The sequence below is a fragment of the Arabidopsis thaliana genome, chromosome 5, assembly GCF_000001735.4.
Source record: "Arabidopsis thaliana chromosome 5, partial sequence".
NCBI lineage: Eukaryota > Viridiplantae > Streptophyta > Magnoliopsida > Brassicales > Brassicaceae > Arabidopsis > Arabidopsis thaliana.
The window spans coordinates 14,028,151-14,047,061 of record NC_003076.8 but is presented as its reverse complement, the minus strand read 5'-3'; the positions used below and the strand labels follow the sequence as shown (position 1 = coordinate 14,047,061).

The 18,911-nt window shown below is 34.2% G+C and overlaps 3 protein-coding genes and 3 pseudogenes across 6 annotated transcripts; 3 read left to right on the top strand and 3 right to left on the bottom strand.

Moving 5' to 3' along the window:
• Positions 1 to 1,202: 1,202 nt before the first annotated feature.
• On the bottom strand, positions 1,203 to 2,196 carry AT5G35915 (annotated as a pseudogene). Its single transcript has 2 exons — positions 1,852 to 2,196; positions 1,203 to 1,775 (listed from the first exon to the last, which is right to left on the bottom strand).
• A 971-nt stretch (positions 2,197 to 3,167) lies between these two features.
• On the bottom strand, positions 3,168 to 4,421 carry AT5G35914 (annotated as a pseudogene; the record flags this gene model as incomplete). The annotated part of the gene is made up of 1 exon: positions 3,168 to 4,421.
• Positions 4,422 to 7,430: 3,009 nt separating this feature from the next.
• AT5G35913 (uncharacterized protein) lies at positions 7,431 to 7,716 on the top strand (the record flags this gene model as incomplete). The annotated part of the gene is made up of 2 exons (NM_001344116.1): positions 7,431 to 7,472; positions 7,543 to 7,716. Exons 1-2 carry the CDS (start codon positions 7,470 to 7,472, stop codon positions 7,714 to 7,716), a joined length of 177 nt encoding a protein of 58 aa, NP_001330759.1. The 5' UTR covers positions 7,431 to 7,469.
• Positions 7,717 to 8,139: 423 nt separating this feature from the next.
• On the top strand, positions 8,140 to 9,831 carry AT5G35912 (annotated as a pseudogene; the record flags this gene model as incomplete). Its single annotated transcript has 1 exon — positions 8,140 to 9,831.
• Positions 9,832 to 11,568: 1,737 nt separating this feature from the next.
• On the top strand, positions 11,569 to 17,488 carry AT5G35910 (Polynucleotidyl transferase, ribonuclease H fold protein with HRDC domain-containing protein). Its single transcript, NM_122982.4, has 14 exons — positions 11,569 to 12,349; positions 12,747 to 12,902; positions 13,228 to 13,386; positions 13,468 to 13,551; positions 14,052 to 14,131; positions 14,213 to 14,263; positions 14,346 to 14,454; positions 15,082 to 15,164; positions 15,339 to 15,384; positions 15,479 to 15,566; positions 15,668 to 15,837; positions 16,149 to 16,328; positions 16,409 to 16,507; positions 16,577 to 17,488. Exons 1-14 carry the CDS (start codon positions 11,657 to 11,659, stop codon positions 17,189 to 17,191), a joined length of 2,613 nt encoding a protein of 870 aa, NP_198440.2. The 5' UTR covers positions 11,569 to 11,656; the 3' UTR covers positions 17,192 to 17,488.
• Positions 17,489 to 17,635: 147 nt separating this feature from the next.
• Positions 17,636 to 18,380, bottom strand: LBD35 (LOB domain-containing protein 35). Its single transcript, NM_122981.4, has one exon. It carries the CDS (start codon positions 18,361 to 18,363, stop codon positions 17,743 to 17,745), a length of 621 nt encoding a protein of 206 aa, NP_198439.1. The 5' UTR covers positions 18,364 to 18,380; the 3' UTR covers positions 17,636 to 17,742.
• Between the last annotated feature and the right edge of the window lie 531 nt (positions 18,381 to 18,911).

Genomic DNA, 18,911 nt, shown 5'->3' with positions numbered 1-18,911 from the left:
AAAAAAAAACAAAAAATGTTCGAACAACCGCCTCAATGGAAGGTGCGCCGATACTGGTTCCATCTCATCGTATAGGAACATACTTGATTTTTTTGAAAACTTGTGGAAGTAGAAAGGCATGTGCCAGGAAATGGATGTGTTGAAAACAATATATTTAACATTGTCTTATACAACCATATATACATTGTCTTATACAATCATATATATATATTTACCACTTTCCTTCACTAATTAGCTGGAAAATATGAACAACCCAAAAATTTATCATTCACTTTTTATTTGAAATCAAACAAAATTAATATATATTCGGGTGATTCAAGAGTTGTCAGACTATTTTTAGTTTCCACATGCATGATCCAATACACCATTAAAGTAAATGTGTGAAATTTGTTCATTGCATACCCAAAGATATGTAGAATAATAGAGTGATGATAAAGATAAAATATAGGTGTTCATAATATGTCACAATTATAAGTGTTCATATCTTAGTGAGTTTGTGCTCTTGTCGTACCAATAAATAATAATCTTTTTAAAATTATTTAATTTTGTATTATCTTTAGTTTTAACGTTGTTAGCATATCTCACGTTGAAACTCTTGTCTTATAGAAGATAGACGCTGGTAAAAATAAACAATTCATACATTGCATACCCATATTGTCATGAAATAAAGTGATGAATAATATGATTCAACGTTCTCTTAGAAACTACAAACACATTTTGAACAACCCAAAAATCTATAATTAATTTTCATTTAAATTTTAAATAAAATTCGTATTCAAAAGATTCAAAGTTTTTGTAGTTATTTTTAGCAACCGCATGTGTCTCAAAGATCCTCCACTAAACTAAGGTGGTATTATTGGTTAGTGAAGTTGAAGTCAACTCCATTAGAGTTGAAGTTTATCAGATTTCAAAACATCTGAGTTCATTTAAACTGAATCACTATTCATTCTGTCGTGGAAGTCTATTTTCAGTGATATATGATGTCATTTGGTTTTCTAATAGAATTGAACTCTATAACAAATGATTTTATAATCTAAACGAAATCTAACAAAACTTTGACCAATTTTTTATTTTTTTGTTTCAAGTTTTCTAGAGTTTTGAAGTTTGAGAATAAAAAATAAGATAAAGAATTTATTCATAATAATTTTGGTGAATCCAAATTAAAAACTTTAAAAACAAAGAAAATAAAAATTAAGCTCAAATTATTCCATAATGGTTTGAATTCATCCTAGCCTCTCTTCCACCGACATGCTCACGAAAACGTCTTGTATTCCCAAATGATAAATTTTGGTAAGTGCCTTGTAACGAATACATTCATCCAAGTCAGAAATTTCTTTTATAGCATCCCAAACGTTATTCTTTTTCTGTGCCACTTCTTTTTGTTGCCTCTCTTCTCTTTGTTGTATTATATCCAAAATTTTACTGCTAACAACCATCATAGGACTTTCTTCTTTTTGTGAAGTACTTCTCTCAGATCTTGTTCTTTTACGTGGGGGAAGCTTCTCTGTAGGACTTTCTGAAGTTCCATGAGACATAAATGGTGTGTAATGCTCCGATGACTCATGATGAGTTGTAGTATCATACTCATACACGTTGTCAAAATCATCCACATATTCTTTTCTTGGATTCTCTCCAGCTTTGTACGTAAGTGCATCCGTACTATCACATAATCCAATTGCATTTTTTCCAGTAGCAACACCTTCCCCAAATATGATTTGCAACTCGTAAAAAAATTCAAATGTATCATAACGAAGTTGTTTATTGTTCGGATGTGCCTACAAAAACAAAGGGACATATTAATAATATGTAAGTACGACCATGTTCACTTAAAAAAGAAAATGAGATACTTACTTTTAGATAGTCGCTCCAAACTTCATCAGAAGCCGTAAATCTTTTTGTTAAAGGATCCCAACCAAAACCAGAACTGAAACGCTGAAGATCAAGACAACTTTGGTATTGTATTTTTAAATACTTCATTCTGCTTAAGTAGTGATTGTAGTTTTTTGAACGACAAAACTCTTTGTTGATCTCCGGCATAAACTTCGTTTCCACAGTTAATTTACTGATTGTGCCATTAGAATCACGCCAATTATTGTTGATCCCTTCCACAAGAAGTTGCACCAACAGCTTAGTCTCCTCTGGAGACCACGGATTATAATCCCCCTTTTTTCTTTTTTTTTGTTGTGAATTTCCCATAGTGATACCTATGACAAATTGCAAAAACAAATATACGTTAAAACATGAAAAAGTTGCAATATTTTATTAAAAAATAACCATACGTCAATGCAAAAAACAAGGAAATAGTGAGACGGGAAACAAAAGTTAACTATTCAAAAGTTAATCAATATCACACTTCCAGCATATGATTCTGTAAATAAGAACAAAAGAAAAAAGTAAGAACAAGTGAACTTTTTTCTTTGCAGTCGAATGAGCTTGTATGCTTAGAGAATGAGAAGAGAGATGTACGTGACATTTATAGAGATAGTGCGATCGTAAAGATATACGTTAATATAACAAAAAGATTGTGATATTATTATGATGATCATGGTAATATATATTCTAAGTAATATGGTTCTATTCTTTAGTAGCAACTAGAATATTATGATGATCAAGGTAATATTCTAATTGATATGATTCTGTACTTTTTATTTTAATTGATATGATTTGAATAATGAACAATGTTTTATAGTATAACTCCAAAAGCTTAGCTGTAACATAGATGATAGAGCTAGAATAACTCGTTCATAACTAATAGTATTAAACGTTTACAAAAGAATACACATAAACCCATACTTCTTAGGTCAAGGTATAATTATCCCACCACCGATATGAGTAGAACATAATTTAAACGTTATGGTTAAGTGTCATGTTGACATCATTGTCATTTCTGTATTTGTATGTCTTGTATCATTTTCCCATGGCCAACTTCTCAGTTTCTAATTATGTCGATGAGATTAGCCCGGAAGCATGTCATATATCATTTCACGACAATAACTCGTTCATAATAATAATAAAAGAAAGTGTAAAGGGTTCAAAAATAAATCTTTCAGCTCAAACACGGGAAAAGTGTCTCCATCAACACCAAAGAAAGACAAATACATGAACTTTATAAAAAGTGAATTACTATCTTTGGCTACCAATATTAGTAGCATCTCTCCACATATCTGCAGCTATGGTCGCTCGCCAATGTCTTGCATGCTCTCTTTCTTGCTCTTGGGTTTCAACATTTTCTTCACCACCATTTTCTTCAGAATTTTGATTTGCATTGTCAACATCTGTTTCATCTTCTTCGTCACTTGAAAATTCATCTGACCGACATTTCTGTCGAAGAAAGTTATGTAAGGCAACACATGCAAGAACTATCAAGAACCTAGATTTAAATATACCAAAAATTCTCTCGATAACGTTTTTTAAAGATGCATGGCGAAGGTTAAACAATTCATTCTGATTTGTTGGGTCACTTCCTTCACCACGAAAATTTTGTAGATGATAACGAGTACTTCGTAGTGGAGCTAAGAAATTACGTCGGTTTGGAAACCCACAATCTGCTAAATAATATTTTCCTGAAACATGGAAGCACACTATTAGAAATAAATTATCATATGATAAATCACCTTCTGGAACTTGTAATCTATTACCTTCTGGAACTTGCAATCTAATAGTTCTTCTTGTTAAAGCATCTTGTAGAACTTTTGAATCGTGAGCCGAACCTTCCCATCCACTTAGAACATATATGAACTCAAGATCTAAGTTACAAGCAGCTAATACGTTTTGTGAAATGACTCCTTTTCGATTACGATAACTAGCCTTTTCAGGAGCTTGTACCATTGCATTTATGTGTGTGCCATCAATAGCTCCAACACAGTCCTAACATAAATTAAAAACTGTTTATATAAGACTTCAAGAAATATTATTCACACAAAAAAGATATGTACCTTGAAGTAAGGATAAAATCTTGTGCTTTTGCTTATTTTTGAGGGCACTGTATTTGTAACCTTGGCCATCAATGTTGGTGCAAGCATGTTTAAAGCTCTGAGAACCTTGTGGAAATTAATACTTGTTGAAAATTTTGATCTCTTGAAAGTGTCCATTGTGTGACAATATCTTGAATTTTGGCCCACTGTCATCAAAAAGGTAGCAACCATCTCCTCGACACATACATGTGGTGTACCTTTCAAACCTGTTTTCATTTGGAGAAGATGACATAATTCCGCAAAAACCTCAGGATTCATACGATATAGTTGACGAAAATGAATAGGATCATCTTTCAAAGCCTTTTGTATATAAGCGTGTCCCTTTTTTGTGATTTGTCGTCGCATCGGACGTGGGATTTGACTTTCATAAGCATCAACGGATCCAACCACCATCAATAACATAATATCTACATCTGAATCATCTTCTTCACAAAGATTTCGTTCCATTATAAAACCTACAATAAAAATATATATAATAGTATGATCAAAAGTGATAAAAGTGACTTTGTTCTCAAGCAAATTAACGAGCCATAACTACTATAATGATGAAAAGAGATAGACTTTACCGTGAAAGGGAAGAGGAAAGAAGAAGGAGAGAAGAAAGTCCGAGATGTAACGTGAAACTAGATGTGGAAGGAAAAATAAAGTTTTTGGCAAAAGAACAAGGCAATATGTAATATTCTCATGAGACTGTAGATTGTGAAAATCTCAAGATACAAGGCAATATTTTGATTGCTATAATTTACACATGAAATCAGTTTGAGATTCATTCAAATCTTTTCAAATAAAAGTATTTGTGAAAATCTATCAAACATGTATAACATGAAACTTGAACTAATCATTGTGAATATGAGAACCAATAACATTAGAATTAAGACTCTAGTAATATAAACATTAGAAATATGAAAACCAATAACACTTAATTTTAAAGTCTTTTAATGAAGATATTGTAAGTATAAGAACTAGTAACAGTTGATTTAAATAATGGATTTAAAATCAATGAATGAATAACATTAGATTTGGGTTAGAGTTTAACTCTATTAAAATCCACTAAACAATAACTCTATTAAAATCCACTAACCAATAACATTAGATTTGGGTTAGAGTATAATGAATACTTGATTTAAGTATGATATGTTAATTGCATACCCATATACTACATGAAAATAATTTTGTTGAGACGTAATATTTCATCACAATAACATATATCAATTTTATTACTTATTACCATAGTCTCAAATCATGACCGTTAATGACTAATAAAAATGTTACTTAACCGTTACAGTGACCATTAAAGATTTTTCTCAAAACAATCATTCTATTACTATCATAACATCTCAATTTCGTCACTCATTATGAAAAAAACTATAGACTTAAATCGCCATAGGAGATGACAAAAAAAATCACAACTATCCGTCATATATACTAACTAAAATATTCTCAATATTATCATATTTTGTTACCATTATAACGTTTCATCTTTTACTCATTATGAATTTATGATATAGACTTACAACCTCAAAATTGTCACAAATATGACAAGAAGTCGTCATCTATTGGCGTCTGAAAGTTGACATTATGTTTTATAACTTAACTAGCTTATGAACTTCCGCGATGTTGCTAAAAACTTATTTTTAACAAATTTGTAATTGATAAATTTAATGAAAGGTAACAATGAAAAAATACAACCATATAATTTTTTTATTTAAATTAAAAATGAAATAAAAATATTTTAAGAACGCATTCGAAGAAAAGATAAAAGTGGATGAAAAGATAAAATTTTAAATGACTAGATACAACTTTGTAAAAATACACAATTATTAATTATTAACATTAAAAGAAAATATTAATGAAAGGTTACAATAAAAAACACAACTATAAATAAATTAAAAATAAAAAAATATGTTACATTGCGTTACTAAGAAAAAACTCAACCGTATAACGCATCCGTTACTAAGAAAAGACTCAACCGTATAAAATAATTTTATAGAGAAAAAGTAAAATTAAAATAGTATACAAAAGTTAAAAGAAAGTATTTGACGATTGGTGATTCCGAGCAGGTTTTAGGAAATTAAAATTACAGTTTTACCTGTAACATTCTTATCGATGAGATAGCTGGAAGCTTGCAATTAGTTGACGATTGGTGATTCCGAGTAGGTTTGGGGAAAATCGATGAAGTTTCATGTTGATGTTGATGAACTGGATGCAAAAGATTGGCTTTTGTAACGTGAATGGTGAATTTATCTATTATGACACGTATCAAGTCTATGAATTCTAAGATTTTGACAAATGTGAAAAGAAAAATTATGTAAATAAAAAGGAAATTGTATAAGATATTACAAATAATTAAAGTTAAAGCATTGTAATTACTTCTGAAAAAGCATATAAAAATATATCAATCTTGAAAATTATACAATAAATTACAAATTTTAAAAGAAAATGGACTATAATTATTTTCTAAGAAGATATATAAACAAGGAAAATAATATAGTAAAATACTAATTTTGAAAAGAAATGAATCACATGTAATATTTATTAAAGTATATAATCTAATTGTATAAGCTAGATTTTTCAAAGTTAGTAATTAAATTGTTTCTGACACCTATGTCAATCAATTCACTAGATTCCGACACGTATAAACAAGTTATTCTAATTAAACTTGGATTTATGGAACATTATTGATTGTGGTAAAGTAGATACATTTCTAAATAGATGTGGATTTTGTGGTAGTCTCCTAAGTAAATTTTATTCTATTTTAAAAATATAAAACCCGCATAAATCTGACGGGTCCAAATCTAATAACAAATAAAGTTAAAGTCAATTGAGTAGCAACTTCTCAAAAGCATGTAATATTCCTGTCCCAGCCCATCAAACCCAATCAATTTGTTTTGGGAAAAAAAACCTTAAACTTATGAAAAATCCTAAATTTTTGAAAGTCCCACAAAGCCCACTAAACCCAGTAAACCGAAATGCTAAGCAAAAATTATGAAGATGTATAAATAAGGATCCTAGGGTTTCTTTCGTTAATTTTGTGCGCCTCCCTTAAGAGAGAGAGATCGTGAGAGAAAGCGGAAGAGTCGTTGACGATAGAGTTGTCAAGCGAGCCGCTAGCCCGCGGGCTTTGTCCAAGTAGCCCATGGCGGAGCGGGCTTAGACGTTGATTTTTTTGTCCACAAATTAGCGGGCCTCGCGGGCAGGCCCATTACGGACTGCGGATTCTAGCAGACAAGCCCGTTGCGGATTGCGGGTATGCGGGTAGCCCACGAAAGAAAAACCAACTCTTTTAAAACCCTTCACTTCTCATAGAGGCTTTCAAACCTTTTCTCTCTATTAAAGTTTCTTGTGCAGTTCAAAACCTAGAAGTAGCAGTTCACGCTCAATTGCTTAACAAGGAAACTGAAAAGTCATTCTCTATCTCTTCAAGTTTTTTTTTTTACGATCATTGAAGCTTTTTAGATTCAGATTTCAGATCAAACAGAGCATCTAACACTTGTAATGGTATGTTATTTGTGACTACACATAAACAATTTGCTAGTCTTGACTAGTTTTTGTATTTTGTTAATGATAGGATCCGTTGGATTCTGTTGATGCTGAGTATTTGAGATCATTAGATGTGAAATCTTGGAGAGTCATTGAGTTGGAACAAGCTAGATATGAACAACAACAAGCTAATGATGAAGCAGGAGGATCTAAAAAGCTGAAAAGAAAACTGAGAGATGAAACAGGAACACCTATGACATAGAAGAAAAAAGTGTGTGAACTAGAAGCATCAAAAACCCAAAAAAGAGGCAAGGGTGATGAAGCTTCTGCCTCTAAAACAGAGAGAAGAAAAAAGTCTGAAGCTGAAGCATCTAAAAAACCAAAAAAAGTGTTTGAGATTAGTGATGAAGACGAAGATGATGATGATGAAGAAGATGACGATGGGGACAATGGAGCTGATGATGTTGATGATGATGAGGACAATGGAAAGTCATCGAAACCAAAGAAGAGAAGGCAATACTCAAAAGTCTGGAACGATTTCATAGTGATTAAAAAGGTTAATCATTTGGGAAAAAGTGAAGAAAGAGCTATGTGCAAGCATTGCAAATCAGATTATGCGTACAATGCACACAAAAATGGTACGAATACATATCGACGTCATTTGCAAATATGTAAGCTCGTGCCTAGAAATGGTGATATTAGTCAGATGATGGTGAATGCAGAAGCAAAATTGCAAGCTAGAAAGATAGATCAATCTGTTTTCCGGGAATTGGTAGCTAAGACAATTATCCAACATGATCTTCCATTTTCTTATGTGGAGTATGAGAGAGTTAGAGAAACGTGGAAGTATTTAAATGCGGATGTCAAGTTTTTTAGTCGAAACACAGCTGCTGCAGATGTTTATAAGTTTTATGAGATTGAGACGGATAAGCTGAAGAGAGAGTTAGCTCAACTTCCTGGAAGGATTAGTTTAACTACAGATTTGTGGTCTGCGCTCACTCATGAAGGTTATATGTGTCTTACAGCACATTACATTGACAGAAATTGGAAGCTCAATAACAAGATCCTAGTTTTTTGTGCATTCCCTCCACCGCAAACAGGAATGAACTTAGCGATGGAGATACTTGGGAAATTGAAGGACTGGGGAATTGAGAAGAAAGTTTTTTCCATTACGGTAGACATTCAAGATGCTTGATAGGGCTCTGAAGTATCGAGCTGCATTTGGTAATCTCAAAGTCATTGATGCCAAAAAACTACAAATTTCATCCTACAGATGCTGAATGGCATCGACTACAGCAAATGAGTGATTTTTTAGAGCCGTTTGATCAAATAACCAATCTTATATCAGGTTTGACATATCCAACTTCGAATTTGTATTTTATGCAAGTTTGGAATATCCAAAACTGGTTAACAGTGAATGAGTCCAGCCAAGATGAAGTTATCAGAAACATGATTGTCCTAATGAAAGAGAGGTTTGATAAGTATTGGGCAGAAGTAAGTGATATCTTTGCAATCGCTACGGTATTTGATCCGAGGTTGAAGCTTACACTTGCAGATTATTGTTTTGCAAAACTAGATATTAGTACTCGTGAGAAAAGAATTAAACATTTGCGTGCTCAACTACGTAAACTTTTTGAAGTTTATGAGAACAAGTCCAGTGCGGTATCACCTACAACTGAGTCTCGTGAAGATGTTACACATGATGATGAAACTGCAAAAGGGAATTTTAGCAATTACGATGTAAGTTTCTTATGTTTTGTTTTGTTTAAGATTGTTATTAGTAAAATTGCAGTTTTTTGTTAGTTAATATGCAGTTTTTTTTATGAAAAACAGCAAGTCATTAGTTTTTATGTTATGTTATTTTGATTTCTTATCTTTGTTATAGGATTTCTTTGCTTTTCGCAAAGCAAATGTTGTTGCCAATGGAAAGTCGACGTTGGATATGTACTTGGATGAACCGGCAATGAACGTAAAAGGGTTTAAGAGTTTAGATATTCTCAATTATTGGAAAGATAACGGTCCACGGTTTGGAAAATTGGCTTCCATGGCTTGTGACATTCTAAGCATTCCTATTACAACAGTTGCGTCTGAATCATCGTTTAGCATCGGAACTCGAGTTCTAAGCAAGTATAGAAGTCGTCTTTTACCGAGAAATGTTCAAGCATTAATATGCAGTCGCAATTGGTTAAAAGGTTTTGAATCTTATGAAAATGGTAAGTAAGTTGTTTTTCATAAGTTTTATAGTCACACAATCTTAGTCTATAAATTAACATTGTTAGTTTGTGTGATACTTGTAGAGGAGTATGAAAAATTTGATGCTGAAGATGAGACTCTACCTTCTTTCCAGTCGCTTGTGGATGATGCAGATGAATGTTGAGTTGCAGATTTTATTTTAAGTTTGATATTCATGTTTGGATTTGAGTTTAAGTTCATGTTTCAGTTATCATGTTTGCGTTGAAGAAGTTGCAGGTCTTTCTCTTGACTTAAGTTCATTTTCTGTTTCACATTTGAGTTTAACTTGTTACAATTATGTTTCAGTCCTGACTTTTGTTTTAGTTTGGTTCTGTTTTTATGATCCTTTTGTTTTAGAGCTATCTCAGATTATCTTGCTTCAGCCAAGTAGGCTGCAGTTCTTCAGGTTCTTTTACCTGCAAATGTACAAACTGAAATCGATCAGATCGGAGCGAAACTGGATTCTTCTGTAGCTACTATCACTGAGAAATCGACTAGTAACTCCAATCACATAAGACATTTCCTTGATTCTGTGTAACAAACTCCTCCTAACAGTCTATCTGTTACAGAATCTTTGGATTTTGAAAAACAAATGTATAATAGTCATTTCTGTACTCGCAGGAGAGTGGCGCTTATCGTAGTTTCAATCGTCATGCTTGTGGTGACTTTTCTTGGTCTCGGTAATGTTTTCATCTTTGACTACATGTTTCTCAACTATCAACTAATGTATTGACCTTAGTGATCTTGTTATCATTTCTTCTCCTGCAGTTTCTTCGATTTGTACTGCAGACACATGTGTGGCAATGAACGAATGGGTTGAGAGACCATCAAGCAATACGGCTCTGGACGAGATATTGCCTTGTACAGACAATGCCACAGCTCAAAAATCCTTGATGCGTAGCAGAGAAATGCCTGCGGGCCGACCCGTATATCCGTTGGGCTTTGCGGACCGGACTTGGACACTGATAATTTTGTCCGCGGTCCTAAACGGACCAACCCGTCGCGGCCCGAAAAAAGAAAGCCCACTGCGGGGCGGGCTAGATGGGCGTGGGCCGGCCCGTCTGACACCTTTAGTTGACGAGATCAAAAACAAAATTGACTAGATCTGTTGTTTGATGACGCAAGCGGAAGGGCAAGTGGACTCCGTCGTGCACTAAAATTGGTAAGTACATTCCTAACTAAGAAATCTAGTTATTACCAACATATTCATTAGTTTTAGATCTTGTTCTAAAATTTCCGCCTAGCTCCGATTACTCACCACTTAATTGCACGCTAGGCTTATTCTATCCACCTCGATTAATGACTAATTTCTTCAAAAGATAACATCCGATTACTTTTCGCCTAAATTTGCATACCCAGATTATTTTTAGATTGGAAATATAAAACAATTTTTATTTTTATTATGCATACATTTAGATTGAGAGTTCCTGATTAAACTTTATGCCCATACCAAGCCCCCGACTAACACATAACGTTTTTTCGAACAAAGATTTTAGTTTTTGTTTTGTTTTTTTGTCGAGAGAACAAAGAGTTTAGATATATATCCATTTTCAAAACCTTTTATATAGTGTGAGTATGAATTTCGTCTAATTAGTTGAATTGTTTGAATTCGTCTAACTAGTTGAGTTTTTTGAATCCCCCAACCATTTGGAATTTGTCATTGCATAAATATTGAGATTTCATATATGCAATGAACAAAGATCTGATTTGCTAATTTTTGGTTTTGGAGTAGCTAATTTATCCCAAACGAGTAGGAAATATCCTTAAAAATCTTTAAAATAAATATTTATATATTTCGATATATCCTAGAATTAATTAAATACCGGATATTACGTTCTTGCCCTTAAGTGTATATACTAAAACAGCTCCACAGTAGTTTCTCATTGAATAATGTTCCTAAAACCCTAGCCAAGCCCAGAGATACCCTAAAATCACAATTCTCTGATTTGATCTTTTCTCCAGCGGAGATAATGAGCGACGGTAACATGGACGTCGACGAATCACCAGTCTCTTGGAAGGTAAAGTCTCTGGAGAAATTAATCGATGGTTCTTCTTTCTCTTCGACTCTCTCGAGACTCTCATCGTCTTCTCGCCTAATTCCAACGAGTAGAGATTTTCACTTTTACTACAATTTCGATGAGTTCAAACGCCCAATCGATGAGATAACTGGAACCTCGCAATCAACTCTTGCAACGATCGGTGATTCCGAGCAAGTTTGGGGGAAATCGATGAAGTTTCCTGGCGATGTTGATGACGTATATGCGGAGGATTGGTTATGTAACGTGAATGATGAATTGATTGAGAGATTTGATGTTTCTGTTGATGAGTTTCAGAGGATTAGGAAGAAAGAGAAGGAAATTGGTAGGTCTGTTGTTGCTGATGATGGAGATGATGGGTTTCAGATGGTTTATGGGAAGAAGAAGAAGCCTGTTGGTAATGTGGTTACTGGCTCGGCAGCGGTTAATGGTGGTGGTTCTGTGATTGATGTTAAGATGGCTGAGAGGGATAAGAATTCATCTGGTAAGGCTAAAGTTCCTTTTCATGTACCAACTATAAAGAAGCCTCAAGAGGAGTATAACATATTGGTGAACAATGCGAATCTACCGTTTGAGCATGTTTGGTTGGAGAGGAGCGAGGATGATCTGCGGGCTATGCATCCTTTGGTTAGTGTTTTGTGTTTTTTAGAGTTATCTGTTTAGTTGTTGTGGAATAATATGGTTTGAACTTTGGATAGAGTTAGACTTTATTTGAAAATTGGCTTGGTTTAGTGAGGATGCTACCAGTATAGTGTAGAATGAGAATTTCTATTTGAATGTAGTGAAGTTATTCTTAAGAACCTGCCCTGTACTGCCAATAGTGTTGTATTTTGGTTAGCATTATCTGTGTTCTTAACAGCCACATTAAGACTCTAGTGTCTGTAAGCTTACCGTATTGTATTGATGAAAAGGTGGCTTGGGAAAAGATCTGTTTTTAACTTTCTTAGGGTTATGTTTTGGCTGTCAGTATTTGGCCTTTTCTTGGCATTTTTCTCTCTTTTTATACGTTTATTATACTATGCAGGAGAAATTTTCAGTGCTTGACTTCGTTGACAAAGATGTAAACGAGATGGAACCTGTGAAGCCCCTTCCACTGGAACAGACTCCATTCAAGTTCGTCCAGGAAGTGAAAGATCTGAAAGAATTAGTTGCCAAACTGCGTAGTGTTGAAGAGTTTGCGGTAAATTTCTTTTCTGATTGTCTTTAGTAGTCCAATGTGCAGTCTGCAGTGAATTGTTTGATCATAATGTCTCTTGGTAGAAGTAGTAAGGAATTTGATGATCCTATCATTATTACATAATGGCTTGCTACTTGGTTATACACTTTTACAGAGTTTCTTTAGAATAATACTGAACTACCAATGTGATAGTTACTTCAGCAATTTGGTTTGGAGAATATAAGACTTCTCTCCTTGATTAGATAAGCCAAAAAAATATATTCAAGTTTGAGTTGCCAATGCTTATTTCTCCCCTTTCTCTTAAGTTTTTTGTTTTTGCTCTTTTTAGGTTGATCTGGAGCATAATCAGTATAGATCTTTTCAAGGATTGACATGCTTGATGCAAATTTCCACCAGAACAGAGGATTATATAGTTGATACATTTAAGCTTCGTATTCACATTGGGCCTTATCTAAGGGAGATATTCAAAGACCCTAAAAAGAAAAAGGTTTTTCCTGGGATACTTCAATTCCATTACAAAAGGTCTAAAATATATTTTCTGTGCTCTGAAATCTGTTTATGTAATTAGGTAATGCATGGAGCAGATCGAGATATTATCTGGCTTCAACGGGACTTCGGCATATATGTCTGCAATCTCTTTGACACAGGACAGGTTTGATTTTGTTTCAGCGATGATCTTCTATTTTTTTCTATGACATTTCCTGTAAAACATAGGAGATCCAGTATCCATAACATACACCTTTTGCTTTATGGAAGAAGAATGATGGCAACATATTGGCTTTTGAATTTAATATCCCGCTTTCTTCTTCTCTTTTCCTTTATGCCTGGAAAGAGAAAATTAGAAGTTTTCTTCCGATCAAAGTACACTGAACTAAGCTATTTTGAGAATGGTTTTAGCTAATTATACCATCAAAGGGATAACTGGCAACGATTTGCACAACTCTGGATTTTTCTTGTCCTTTTAGGAGATAATTTCAACCCCCTCCTGAATTTTAGTAACTTGTGGTATGTGTTGTAAGACACAAGTCAATTGGTTTAGTTGAATAGCTTTGGATCTCATACTGTGGCGACTAAGAAGCATACATGATACATGAAAGAAATTTTAATTATTTAGCTTTTTTCCCCTAAGTAGAAACAATTTGATTTTTTCAGGCCTCCAGGGTTCTAAATTTGGAGAGAAATAGCCTGGAGTTTCTTTTGCAGCATTTTTGTGGAGTGACTGCAAATAAAGAGTTAGTACTAGTCCTATCTGGATTTTGTATCACTCTCGTCTATCACTGGACTTCCAAATTCTGATTTGTTTATTGCTGTAGGTACCAAAATGCAGACTGGAGAATAAGACCCCTTCCAGAGGAAATGACAAGGTCAATCTTCTCTGTCCTTTGTCTTTTCACTACTGTTCTGGCCTAAGTTGACTTGAGCTCACATTTTTGGATTTCCCTGCAGATATGCAAGAGAAGATACCCACTACCTCTTATACATATATGATTTAATCAAACTAGAACTGCAGAGAATGGCAAAGGATGACGCGCATACTGACTCTCCTCTACTTGAGGTAGTCATCATTAAACTATGCTGAAAAGTATAATATTCCTCTGCATGTTGGTATTTGCATGATAGATGTATAATTGTCTTTGCTAGTGTCTGCTTGGTTCTTACTATCTTTCTGTTACTTTCCCACACTAGCAAATAGGAATTTGTGTAGCCTTAAAAAACTTGATGGCATAACATTGTTAGTGGAAAATGATATGTGGCCAATCACTTAGGTTAGGCTAAGTTTTCAGTATTCTTATTTTATTAGCTGCCTAACTTAAGTGATTCTCCACATTTGCAACATTCTTATGTTTTTTAAGAGCGATTTTGGGAGGTACTGGGTTTTCAGTGTTCTTATTATATACTAGCTGCCTCACCTAGGTGATTTTCTAGGTTTGCAACACTCTAATACTTTTTAAGAATAACTTTCAATGGCATCCGTCATGCATAAAATAGTTCTCTGTCTGAATTGACTTTTGTAAGCATAGTCAAAATAGAATTTCCTACCACATAATTTGGAATTCATGTGTCTAAAATTGGTAATTCAGCTCAACTGACTCTACTTGTCTAGATATTGTTACATCCAGTGGATATATAGCCCATGAATAATATGTTCTTTCTATTATTTTTGTCTTACTGTTTCTTACAGGTCTACAAGCGGAGTTACGATGTGTGCACACAACTATATGAGAAAGAGTTATTGACCGAGAATTCATATCTTCACGTATATGGGTTTGTTGCTTTTTCTTGAGAGGGTCTACATACTTATTTTATTTTGTTTCAGCAGACAAGGTGTATGCGTTTGTTGATTAAATCTGTTAATCAAATTGTTGTTTTAATAGCTGGCTTCTCTTGAGCTAAGTTACATAAACCAGTATTATATTTCTCATTCTGGCATTTTGTTAGGCTTCAAGCAGCGGGCTTTAATGCAGCTCAACTTGCCATTGTTGCGGTATGATGTTTTCGTGTGATGTGAAGAATGATGCATACTTACACTGCTTTTTCCTATACTATTTAAAGCTAACTTAAAATTTACTTTCTCTTAGGGGCTTTGTGAATGGAGGGATTTCATTGCACGTGCGGAGGATGAGAGCACTGGTTATGTATTGCCAAACAAAGTTCTCCTTGAAATAGGTATATAGAGCTGAGAGTTCAATTTTACCATCTGGCAGAGAGTGGATTTGTTTTGGCAATTCCTAAGTTCCTAACGTAATCTAATGTTGCTATCCTAATAGCCAAGGAGATGCCTGATAGTGTTGGAAAATTGCGTCGGATGTTGAAGTCAAAGCATCCTTATATCGAGCGTAATGTTGATTCGGTGGTCAGTGTCATCAGGCAATCAATGCAACATTATGCAGCATTTGAGTCTGCTGCTCTATCTTTAAAAGATGTGTCTCCTGGAAATGTGAGATATCTCTATTGATTTAGTTTCTATTCCCTTTTTGTATAATTATTATTGTAAGCTTTCGGTTGAGGTGTATAAGCTAGTTGAAAGCCGATTAGGGTATTAAAAACCCTCTAAAACTCAACCTGCAAAGAAAACAAGAGCCTAGAGTTGGAATAATTTACTGTCAAAGACTAATTATGAATCCAAATTTCATATTTCTGAAACCTCACCTTATGGCTCGAATTCAGAGTGCATGTGATACTTATTGGTTTCAACTGTTTTCCTGTATTCTCCATGTCTGTTTAAAATGTGGCCTTCTTATATTGTAGGTAATGGATAAGAATATTGAACCTATAAGTGAGAAGAAAGACCTGCACACAGGAGATGTGGCTTCTCCAAGTCTGAAGGAAAATTCTTCGCAGCTTGAGAGTACCAGGGACCTAATTATGGGTGCAGCAAATACTAATGAAGGGAGAGGTTTAGGATCCGGCTTGTTTGGTTCTGCTAAGGTGACACCTAGTTGTTTCTTTTGGTTGGTGCTCTTTAGTATCCATGCCGGGCTCTCAAAGACATATCTGTTATTTATTAGGTTTCTGCGGCTGTTCGGATCTCTAAGAAACCAAGCAGTGGTTTAGGAGCTTTGCTGGGAAATGCAGCCTCCAAGAAGAAATCTCGAACTGATGAGAAGGTGAGTTTATATATGTGAAAACTCTATAGTTGGTTTTGGTTGCAGAATGATTGATAAAAATGTTTTCAGGTGAAGGAAGATGTGAAGCTCGAACAGATAAGATCATCTGTAAACCTGTCATTCCATTCGTTTACAGAGAAAGTTCCTGACTCAAAGTCAACTTCTGAAACATCTCCGAAAGTTTATGGGAAGCCTGAAGAGATGTCCAGTACTATGCCAGCCTCTGTTTCCAAGGAAGATGGTGTGAAAGAGTTGAAAGATGATTCAGAAGAAGCCTCAGAGATCGTTGGTACTTCTGGTAGAGTTTCAGAGTCCAAAGTGTCTAGCTCCGAGATGGGCGATATTATACTACTAGAAAATGGTGATGAGAAAAAAGTTGACGCTGAAGATGAACCAATGTCTCTCTCGGAGTTGTCCACAAACTTTCAGAAGTGCTTTAAATCCATGAATAAGAGCAAGAAGGCCCAAAAGCAGACCGAGTTTTTAAACATAGAGCCTTTTGATTATGAAGCTGCAAGGAAAGAGGTGAAATTTGGGGAAGGACACAAGGGAAGACAAGGAAAGAGAGAAGCTGCAGCAGGTCAGAAGAAGGGGTCTACACAGGAGCAGTCAGAGTTTGGTCAAGGAAAACGGCGTCAAGCTTTTCCGGCATCCGGGAACCGAAGTATGTCCTTTAAAAATTGATCTTCTGGCAGTCAATATTGATTGATGGTTCTGTTTAAGATCATTTATTTGTTTTGGTTGTGGGCTATGGTGAATTTTATGTTTTGATCGTTTTCATTTTATCAACTTCATAACTCAAACTTTGATGGGACTTAGGGATACAAACTCTTAGCTCAAACCATCAAATCTGATTCATAGTTAAGATTATGAACCAGTCTCCTTGTGCTTTTATATATATATCTAGTTTAGTGTCTGGCTTGAAGTAGTAAAGTTCTTGTTCCAGTCAATTGTTTTACTCAACTTTCATTCTCAAGTTTTATCTTTCGAAAACTGAAGCTAATCTCTCATCTGATTGATCAAATAATCTATATGTTTTAAATGATCTTCAAATGTAATATGGTTATAGACTAATCAAAATAAAACGAAACATTATTTGAAGTTCAAATTGATAAAACAACCGAAATATTACATGAAGTTCTGACGAAATGATATAAAACAAAGGAAATGACACCAAATTATTATGGGAATTGAGATGCAAAAATAAAATAAACACAAAAGACATTTAATTAGAACTATGGTTGGTTATGGTTTTGAGGAAATGGAAGGGTCTTCTGAGTTGCACTGGTCCCTCCAGATGTTGATGCGCATGCATCCCCATGACCACCACATATCTTTATATTTCCTCTCTTCCTAAACATTTCATTCACTATAACTTGCGCATCAACAGGTGGTAGTTGCATAAGTTCCTTCTTTTGAACCTCATCTAGTCCCTCCATCTTTTCAATATAAGGATGTAAAGAAAACTTATTAGTCAAAAAATCAGCTGGCATAGGAATACTTGAATATTGCGGAACGTTATCAAGTCCAATGATGGCTGCAAGCTCATTCTTTGCAGAATTGATTTGTTCATCTAAATTTTGAAGCTGATTTTTGTAGTGGTTAAAGATGCCAACACAACCAAATATGGGGTCACGTTCAAGAGCCTCGGCCTCGTAACACAAAGCGTTTACAGCAGTTTCACGTTGGATAGGATCCAGATTAGCTAGGATCTTGAAGACATTACCCGCTCCAAATATTCTGTGAAGGCGTTCGAAAGTTTCGAGATTGGTCAATGGGAAATGTGGTGCAAATATACAATTAGGAGCACAATCACATTTCATGACCTTGCATGCAGAGCAACATGTGGAATTCATTCTTCTTCTTTTTTTTTCTCGCTTACCTAGTAACCAAAAAACATATATGAGAATAAAATCATCCAAAAAATTTATATATGCATATTTTCTGTATATTAACAATATGATTACCTCAAGAATCTTGAATATTCTGATATCACAAAAGAATTAAGGTCCAATAAATGTGGTTGATGTGCTATGGTAAAAAATGGTTGTGTGGGTTTTATAGTCAAGCCTTGAAACATTATTCAAGTTGTAATTTTACTTATTTAGGTAAGTTAGCAATGAATCCAATAAATATCAGTTTGATTTCTTGTTTATGCTTTTTTCTAGATAACTAGTAATAATATAATAGATTTGACTAATACATACTTCATTCTTTTGGCAAGATAATAAAATGAAGTAGTCAAGTCAAATCTATCAAATTATTACTAGTTATGGAGAAAACTCATATACAGGAAGTTCAATTGATAATTAATGGATTCATTGTCAACTTACCTAAATAATTAAATAGGAGTTTGATAGATTTTGACTAAAACACTTCATTCTTTTGGCAAGCTAATGAAAAA